The 9,866-nt window shown below is 36.0% G+C and overlaps 2 protein-coding genes and 1 long non-coding RNA gene across 6 annotated transcripts; 1 reads left to right on the forward strand and 2 right to left on the reverse strand.

Moving 5' to 3' along the window:
- Window positions 1-298: 298 nt before the first annotated feature.
- Window positions 299-3,586, reverse strand: LOC111798302 (kinase family with leucine-rich repeat domain-containing protein). Its single transcript, XM_087125511.1, has 2 exons — window positions 951-3,586; window positions 299-818 (listed from the first exon to the last, which is right to left on the reverse strand). Exons 1-2 carry the CDS (start codon window positions 3,580-3,582, stop codon window positions 439-441), a joined length of 3,012 nt encoding a protein of 1,003 aa, XP_086981637.1. The 5' UTR covers window positions 3,583-3,586; the 3' UTR covers window positions 299-438.
- On the forward strand, window positions 427-4,559 carry LOC147791580 (uncharacterized). 4 transcript variants are annotated; one of them, XR_015421673.1, is made up of 6 exons: window positions 427-566; window positions 931-1,210; window positions 1,310-1,355; window positions 1,466-1,512; window positions 1,604-2,453; window positions 2,530-4,559. It is a non-coding gene; the product is annotated as an uncharacterized LOC147791580 (long non-coding RNA). The 4 variants fall into 4 exon arrangements; XR_015421671.1 differs by having other exon boundaries at window positions 1,310-1,512; XR_015421672.1 differs by having other exon boundaries at window positions 1,466-2,453.
- Window positions 4,560-6,552: 1,993 nt separating this feature from the next.
- LOC111798300 (histidine-containing phosphotransfer protein 4) lies at window positions 6,553-9,172 on the reverse strand. Its single transcript, XM_023681360.2, has 6 exons — window positions 9,010-9,172; window positions 8,067-8,200; window positions 7,917-7,985; window positions 7,394-7,465; window positions 7,217-7,289; window positions 6,553-6,805 (listed from the first exon to the last, which is right to left on the reverse strand). The coding sequence occupies exons 1-6, from the start codon at window positions 9,067-9,069 to the stop codon at window positions 6,776-6,778; spliced, it is 438 nt and encodes a 145-aa protein (XP_023537128.1). The 5' UTR covers window positions 9,070-9,172; the 3' UTR covers window positions 6,553-6,775.
- Between the last annotated feature and the right edge of the window lie 694 nt (window positions 9,173-9,866).

A 9,866-nucleotide genomic window follows, 5' to 3' on the forward strand; every position in this document is an offset into this window, starting at 1 on the left:
AATAGTTCCATGGTTGATTTTTCTTTAGGTTCAGATAGAATCACTATAATCACCACTATGTGTATCTCTTTCTTTTCGATCTTATCTTTTCTTGCGTTTTACGAAGTCGCACTAGGAGCTAGTGCTTGCTATCTAAGAATTGCTCCATGGATCTCATCGAAAATGTTTGATGCTTTTTGGGGCTTCTTTGGGTATATAGATTAGATTCGAACGCGGGTGTTGGTCCCAGGCGATATGGACTCGACCCGTTCCTTCCCATCTCGGGGTACCATAGGATGTCAAAATAGGGGGACATACTGGCCATGGATATGATTGGAGTAAGTTGGGTTGGCAAAATTTTTATTAATACCCTATCCTCTGCTGTAACATACAAATGGCCATCAATATACATGTTCACTCGCACAGATTTTTTCATGAACAGTAAGGATCTTATCGATGTCATAGAGAAGTGCCAAGGAGGGGAACGGCATCAAATTCGCCGGCGTTCTTTCTCCCATTGCAATCTTCTTGAGGGCGGCATTGGCGTAGAATCTGCAGAACCTCCTTCATCGAAGGTCGTATTTCAGGTAACGTGCTTGTACAAATTAGACCTAGTTTGAACAGAGTAATCATCTCTTCCAAATTGCGTGGGTTTCTGATTTCTTCATCAAGAGCATCAGCAATAGGTTTTCCTTCACTATATTGTTGCCATGCCCATTCTGCTAGGCTTGTGTGTTCATCTCCACAGTTCGGTTCTCTTCCTGTTGTGAGTTCCAACAGTACAACCCCAAAGCTATAGACATCAATCTTCTCATTTACTTTTGTTGTATACACATACTCTGCAATAGAAATCAAGAACATTCGTCAAATCTGTGTTTTGAAAGCTCTCTATGAAGATTACTGCAATTGTTATTTGATTTTTGATGTTTACGGATCTTTGTTTTTCCCAAGGATGAACAGTATGAACTTACCTGGGGCTATATAGCCAAAAGATCCTGCTATTGCAGACATAGTGTAAGCCTCTCCCTGCCTGACCAGCATCTTTGCCAGCCCGAAATCCGCTATCCTTGCGTGGAACTCATGGTCTAATAAAATGTTACTTGACTTTACATCTCGATGAATGATTGGTGGAGAGCAATCATGGTGCATATAACTCAGGCCTTGTGCAGCTCCAATAGCAATCTGCAACCTCCTCGGCCAGTCTAAGACATATTGTTCAACAAAATCCATTGTAGCCGCTCTTAACCTTTTCTTCTCTTTATGAAGCCACTTATCTAGGCTCTGATTTTGCATGTATTCATAGACTAACAGCCTTGAATTCTCATTCCAGACGCAGCATAGCAACTTCACTATGTTCGAATGCCGAATCGAGCCAAGTATTTGAACTTCTGCTTGAAATTCTTTCTCAAGCTTTTGATCCAACTTCTTGTTACTCCAAATCCTTTTGACTGCAACATAGTAACCAGCATGGTTTATATCTATGCAGTACACTTTTCCGGATCCACCACTTCCAATCAGATTAGTTTCTGTCAGGTTTGATAAGATATTCGCTTCTGTGAATTCCAATCTCTGGAATGAAGTTAGCTTCCAAGTGTCAGGGTGGCATCTTTCTTCCTTTTTGCAGTAACTTCTATATAAGATGAAGATCCATAGTATAGCAATTACGAGGAAGGTGACGATGAGAGCTAGAAGGAGGGAGAGATATTTAGAGGAATGATCTTTTATATCTCTTTGTCTGGAGTTACAATTTGGAAGGTCAAGTGCATCAGTGGTGGTACATAGTTTAGGATTGTTCAAGAAACTCCTTTCATATGCTGTATTCTCATACTCATCTGGGATTTTCCCTGAAAGCTGATTGGAAGACAAGTTGAGAGAAGCCAATCTTAACTGGCCAATTTCTGGTGGGATTTCACCTGAGAAGTTATTACCTGATAAATCTAGGTAAAGGAGGCTAGGAAGAAATCCGAACGCCGCTGGAATATTGCCTGAAAGTTCATTTCGTGAGAGATTTAGAGTATTCAACGATTCCCACAAACCAATTGTTGAAGGAAGTTGGCCAGAGAGTTGATTTCCACTTAATATGAGTGTGGTAAGATGAGGAAGCCTTGTCAACCCTTCGGGAAATCTACCAGAGAGCTGATTGTTGCTTGCCTCAAACACAACCAAGTTCTTCCAAGAAGACACATTTTGAGGAATTTGACCCCAAAATTTGTTGTTATTTATTGTCAGTCTCGAGAGATTCCAAGATAAGATATCTGGTAACTTGCCTGAGAATGAATTTCCATCTAACATTATGCTTGATAGATTGAAAGTAGTCCAAAGACCTGGAGGTAATTCGCCAGAAAAGTTATTATTAGAAAGCTGGATTGTGCGTAGGGTCCTGCAATTGCCAAGCCCTCTTGGCAATTCGCCGCTAAGATTGTTGGAGAAAGCAACCACTCCCTGTAAGACGCCATTTTTACACAGATGTTCAGGTAATGAACCACTTAGTTTATTCATTGAAACCTCCAATGCTTCAAGATTTGAATGCAGACCCAATTCTTGTGGCAGGTTCCCGGTTAAGCTGTTGTTGAAGATCCGAAAGCCTTTCAGCGTCGGTATTAGGCCTAGATTCCCAGGAATCTCACCAGACAAGTGATTGTCATACAAGTTGAGAACCTGCAACTTCTTCAACTTCCCAAAATCTTCAGGGATTGTGCCTCTCAAATTGTTTGCAGAGAGGTCGACATTGAGTAGATTTGATGCTTGGATTGATTTGGGTATCTCACCAGACAACTGATTTTGGTAGAGATATAAGTTGCTTAAGTTCTGCAGAGAGAACAGTCTAGTAGGAACAGAGCCTACCAAACTGTTGCTGGATAAATCCAAGTGCTCAAGGCTCAAAAGATCCGATAAGCCTTCTGGTATTTCTCCAATCAAGTTGGATTTTTTTATCCACATATATTTCAATTTCTTCAGTTTCCTAAACTCTTGTGGTATTGGCGATGGGACGAGCAAAGTGTTATAAGCCAAGCTCAGAGTTTCAAGATTGGACAAGTTCCCAATTTCAGCTGGTAATGTGCCATTGCACTGAGTTCGATAAATGTTTAAAGTTCTCAAAGCTGGCAACCGGCCTAGTGCTGCTGGAAAATCTCCTGAGAAGTTGTTGGCGCTAAGGTCCATGTACTCCAGAGTTTGTAATCGATCTATGTCGTGTGGTATCGACCCCGCAAAATAGTTTCCTGAAAGATCAAGATACTTGAGCTTGGAACAGTTGAACAGAGCCTCAGGGAACTCACCCGGGATATAGTTCCATGAAAAATCAAGCTCAGTGAGGTTTTGCAGGTCACAGATGACAATTGGAATTTTCCCAGTGATATTCTTGTCTCTGAGAGAGATTCCTGTGACCGTGCCGTCTCTACAGACGATATCAGGCCAATCGCAGGGTGAGGATGAGGAGTTCCACAGGTGGAGAGACGGTGGATTCCCCCATTGATCTTTAAGCTCAAGCAAGATGGCCTGGTCTGTTTTGGCTGTCAGTGAGCTTACACAGAAGGGTGTGGATACGAAGTAGAAGAGGTAAACGGAGAGCAGAGTTCTTAAAAATGGCAGCGTTCTGGACATTTTTGGATGCTTCTGATGGCTTTTCTGATGGGGGGATTGGTTTTTGCCAGAAGAGTGCACCAAAAGGCTACTGGAAAAAGGGAAGTATAGATTCCATGGACTCATGCAGCCAACATATACTCTGATAGTCAAAGTTAGGGGAGCTTTGTTCTTACACGGCACATCCAAAGTCCAAAAGCTGGTAATTGTTTCACGTTTGCTTCTTTGCCAAACTCACGAATGGTTTTGACATGATTGTTACCTTTATAGATCATGAACAGTTTCGTTTCTGTAAGTTTCTTTCGTGTCTTATAACAGCCCAAGCTCACCGCTAGCAGATATATTCCGCTTTGGTCCGTTACGTATCGCGGTCAGCCTCACATGGTTTTAAAACGCGTCTACTATGCTTCGTTCCACTCTCCACCCGATTGAGATCTCACAATCCACCCTCCTTTGAGGGTCAGCGTCTTCGTTGACACACCGCTCGATGTCTGACTTTGATACCATTTATAACAGTCCAAGCCTACCATTAGTAGATATTGTCTACTTTAGTCTATTACGTATCACGGCCAGCCTTATGGCTTTAAAACTCGTCTACTAGGGAGGGATTTCTACACTCTTATAATGAATGTTTTGTTCTCTATCCAACGTGAGATTTTGAGCTCAGAATTTCAATCCTTTCACGAGATATTCGAAAAAGGTACGCACATTTATGTTAGCCATTCATGCTTATTTGAATAACTTTTTTTTTTTTTTTCTCTCCTCCATGTATCAACAACCATGGACAGCTTGCTTGCTTGCTTGAAGCAGGAATTTTGTTTAGTCCCTGTTTTTGACTAAACTTTCAAATCTCTTCACATTAAATTATAAGATATGAAAGAGATAAGAGTTGCCCACATTCAATGATGACACTGTTTAATGGAAAATGAATGCTTTGTTTGTCATTATTTTAAGTTAGATATGGTTTAGTTGGTGACAATGGATCCCATTTTTTGCTCCTTTGACTGCTTAGGGTATTGTGGCTCTGGTTGCTCCCCCACCATCAAACATTCTTCAACTGTACCAAAACCCCAAATAAAATTAAGAATATATATATATATATATATGTATATATATATATTATATATATATGTTTTAAAATTTTGTTTTAGTTTTGTAATTAGGGATTAAAAAAACGAGTATATATTATACGAATTTGTTTGTTTACCTTCGGAATTGTAATCATCTTAAAACTTTATTTGCATGTTATAGTTCAAGAGATTTGAATCTTTGACCTCTAATATTTTTTATAGTTACGTTATTCTTCTATTGATCAATATATAGATTAGGTGAGTTTAAAACTTTTACTTCTAACCTTATAAAGTCATACTTTTAAAATTGAGTAAGATAGTTTCGGACGAGAATCATATAAACAGGAGGTCATTAAGGATCGTAAAACTAATAAAACGTTTAAAGAGAACGAGTCCAGTCTATAGTGGTCATTTACTTAAGATTTAATATTCACACGAATTCTCCTGACAACCAAATCTAATCGAATCAAACGATAGTTTTGTGAAATTCAAAATCCCCATAAGAACATGAAGATGCCCTCAAGTTGAGATTAAAAAAACCATTTAAACAAGATCTTCCAGTTTAATGCAAAAACATAAGATTAATTAAGCTAAAAAGTTATATATAATTACAGGTTAATAAGTTTTTTTTTAGAAATATTTAAAAATGATTTTGAAATAGTTAAGTGAATAAATGACTTTAAAATTACTCTCATAAATTTATAATAAATCAAATATATACTTTATTTAATTAATTGTTTAATGACCATCAATTAATATTAATTAATATATACTTTTTCTTGGTTTCATTTGTTTACCAATCAATTTGGAGAATTACCCAATATATGCAAGTGGTGATTTTTACCTTTTAGATATATATATGGTCCTCATCATTGTGGGCTAAAATGGTGGGTGGCCTAATTATCTTATTATATATATATGATTTCATACATGACATAAAAATCTCTTAGGTGATTTAAATTAAGTATTTAGATTTTATTTAAAGTTTTCAAAAAATAAATAAATTATAATGTCTCGTGTCTATGATTTAAACTAGGATCGTCTCGACATTTTTTAAATTATTGCAAAATTCAGATCTGGTTGTCCTTACATGCTTCTTAGTACAAAAAAAATTGTGTATCTTATTGATATAAGTAATAAATATAAAATTTTCAAGCATTTTTCATCCACAATTTCATATTTTAAAAATTGCTCTTATTCAAATGTGGTCTCGATTATTCATATATTCTTTCTTTATCCGAGCCTCACGTAAATAAAGTTGGTATTCGAACACTTTGAAAAGAAGGGTGTCTAACTATAGTAGACTCTAGTATACTCTAGAAGAGCATTTATACTTTTAACTATAATTTAATTAATTGATGAAAGATTAGCATTGAATTCTTTGGTGTAAAAAAGATGAGGCATATTGTCATATTTTTTTTAATAAAATTAGTGGAAGGATACATGAAAATTACTTTTAGACTATGATTATTTAAAATAAACAGTGCTGTTGGTGGATAAAAAATAAAAAATAAATAGCTTTAATTGGTTTTTTTCAAGTTTGAAAATAGAATTAAGTTATATATATATATATATATATAATAAACAAATACAAGAGAGTTAAGTGTAGAAATCTAGTTGGTTGAATGAGTATATCTTTATTTTTATTTTATTTATTTATTTTTTTTTTTTTACTTTGGAGGGAGAATGGTTCTAATTCTTTTTTGGACTATTTCTTCTCTCTATTTTTATAATTTTTCACTTAATTATATTTATTTGCATATCCATCCCTAATATTTGATTCTTCTTTTCCATTTGGTCCGTTATTCTTTTTAAATTATTCCATGCGAGACCCTATATTGGTTGGAGAATAAAACGAACTAGTCTTATAAGAGTATGGAAATCTCTTCCCTAGATGAATAATTGGAATGGAATCAACATGAGATATAACGATATATGTAAAGTGTTGTATATATATATATATATACATATATTTTTGGTAAGAGTAACAACAAGAGATTTAATTAGGGAGAGAATTATACAATACAATACAACATTGGAAAAGAGTGTGTATGTGGACGCTTATGAATGACAAGATGAAAGCTGTGTAGGGCTCATTCGCATAATCTTATCATCCAATGCCCAATTTGGTGACTCCCACCTTCTCAGCCTTTCTTCCCAGCTTGTCTAGCTAGCTAAGAAATAGAAGCAGGTATATGCATGTGAGAGAAACATAAGACAGATTTTAAAGTATTGATAAGATAAATGTTAAATTATACACGTTACCCCTCAACTTTGGACTATGTTTCATTTTTACCTTTAAACTTTGAAATTTGTTCATAGAAGAATAAATACTCTTGTTTTTCGTAAAAATAAGCTAGAAATTGACGCAACTGTTAACTTATAAAAATTGAAAAATGAAAAGTTTATATGATATCCACTTACTCATTAAAGGTATTTTTGGAACAAATTTCAAACTTCAATGGTATTTTTTGGAACAAATTTCAAAGTTCGAGAGAAATAATGAAACTTTTAGAAATCGAAGAATAATTGACCAATCCCAAAGATCATAGGTATTTTGCACAGAAAAAGATTATAAAAAGAACCTGGAAATAGGTATCAAGCTTCTTCTTCAGAATTTCATGCTCTTGTTTTACTTCCTGGAAACTTCTTATGCATCTATACAACAGAAAAAAGGGTAAAAAAAAAAAAAAAAAAAGTTAGCAAGTTTATGTAGCTTGTTAACCGGGTATGGAGTAAGAACTGATAATATAGATCATTACCCTTCAAGATTTCCTGCCAAGCAGTATTCTCTAAACTGTGAGCATGCTTCTGTCACCCTATTGGCTCCAATGCTAGCAACAAATTGAAAGTGAATTAAGACAAGGTTACTAAACAGATCGAGGCACTATTACTATGACAACTGTTTATGTATATATTTATGAATAATCAAGCTTTCTCAGAGAAATGAAATGATACTATATTTCTTTGTCACGAAGGATCCCTGCATGACACATGGAGGATTCAACTTTTCAGAAGAGATAAAACGATGCCATCATTGGACCATTATTTCTGAACAATCAAATGCATACTTATACCGAGTGTTACTATGTGCTTGTTGCAGTGATTATCATCATCATCATGGAGTAGTTTCTGGGAAAACATGATTATTCTCCTCCCATTACTATCACCGAAAAGATTTATTACTTGTGGTGCATTCGATTCTAATTCTAAAGTTAGGGTGATTGGTAATTTGCCCTGCCATGTGTCCCCATTGCTATTTTCTACATGATTATCGCTGTTTACCTAGAGCTACTTCCCTTGAACTGGTGCATGTAGTTGTCAAGCTTTTCAAAATCCGTAGGCTTACTGACCCTGTGTAAGCCAATAAAACGGTAGCTCGATTAGATGGTTCTCGTAATCATTTTGATAATGTTAAAGGCTCTCTATACTCACATAGTTTGTTCAATGCTCCGGATGAGTCTGGCCGAATCATTGTAGAATAATGACACAATTTCTTCGGCAAAATTTGGGTTTGTATCATCCTGCAATTCTTCAAGCTGAGTGAACTGATCACGATCAAGATAACCCTGCAACATAGGATTCTGTCTGGTTCAACAATTTATGTCGTAGTAGGTTATTTGTCAATCATTTGAAGTAAATATAACCTAAGATTCACAAATTATAAAAAGATAGATGATTCGAGACTGAAGGAATATCCATATGGACGTGAATGCTAAGATTCACAAGAATCGTGACAACTGGCTAGCAATTTGTTAATTTAGTTTGTCTTATTCCTGGTCCGCTGATAATTTATGCTGGTCCGAAACGTAGAAGACAATTGTTGTTATCCAGTACAACTACGAACCAATTGACCATGACCCAGCTGAGATCCTTCACTCCATGTTTAGCCCAGCCCACCGTATAAATTATGCAGCGATCCACAAATTAGACCCTGGAGAAATAACTTGAAAAAATAAATACTAGTTCATTCTTTAACCAAATATTCGAAGACTTGTGGTTTTACTTTTTACTTCACTCTCAGATGGAAGATTTACATGGCCAAGCCATAGCACTATTAGGAATAAGTTCAATTACCATGTCTGGTCCGTCCCAAAATAATGAACATGAATATGTTCTTGGACCGATGGCTCAGTTAGGCTCATATCAGAAGAAAAAACCAGTTCCTATTTGGCTCATGCACCGTAGGGCTAAACCTTCCCTTCCAAATTAGACTTAAAGCTTGGTAGTTATATACTCTGCACTGTACTGGAAACCATGAACCAACGATTCTCAAACATGCTTACAGCAAAGTACAAGTTAGACTGTTAGAGTGCCAACTGCCCCATGAGAAAGACACAAGAAAAGTGAAAGAATTTCTTGTATTTTGAAGGTAAACCTGCTCAAAGAAGCACCTCTTGGTGTAGGCAACTTGACGTTGCAAAAGGCTAGAGTCCATCTCTCTCCCCAGAAAATGTAGCAGATTTGATGGAAATAGATGATAGACGAGCTGGGAACTAGGTTCAAGTGTCTTGACTTCTTTGAATGATACAACAATATGCCAAACGAAGGTATTTATAGGCTAGCATGTGGAAGAAGTATAAGATAGGACGCAAAGAAGTTATCATCACTAAGTTGGGACGCAAAAGAATTTATCATCACTAAGTTGGGTTGCAAAAGAATTTATCATTATCATCACTAAGTTCTCTTGTTTTGCCATTGCAATTTGAATGCCATATGCTATAATTTATGTGCTCATTCTCTTTAAGCCACAACGAAACCAAAAAGTGATGATTCAATCAATTTATTGAAAAGAACATTTATAAGAACAATCCAAACACAATGGATAAAGGAGGGAAAAGAAAGAAAGGGCTGCAACTTACGTGTCAAATGCTAACATGCTTATAAGAAATACGTAACTAAGTGATTGAAGATTCTAAATGATAAGTACTAGGAAGCAGGTGCTTTTAGGGATAATGTTACACAAACTGCAGCAGATTTTTTTCGGGAGAAACTCCTAGAAATCCCATATTAAAAGGAACTCTCTGAACATCAATAATTCACCAAAAACAGAAAGATTCCAAATGAGAGGAATCACCTCTTTTTTCATATAAAATCTCTAAGAGGTTTGCATGTGAAAGAAAGGGAGGGAGTCATAGTCATCCTGTTAATCTGTTAATTTATTTGTGACAACACTGAACAAGCAAACGGTCCAAATACTGTGTGCGAATAGGAGTTGAGAAATCTTATCATGAT

The sequence above is a fragment of the Cucurbita pepo genome, chromosome 7 (genome assembly GCF_057944985.1).
Source record: "Cucurbita pepo subsp. pepo isolate OVF chromosome 7, ASM5794498v1, whole genome shotgun sequence".
Lineage (NCBI taxonomy): Eukaryota > Viridiplantae > Streptophyta > Magnoliopsida > Cucurbitales > Cucurbitaceae > Cucurbita > Cucurbita pepo.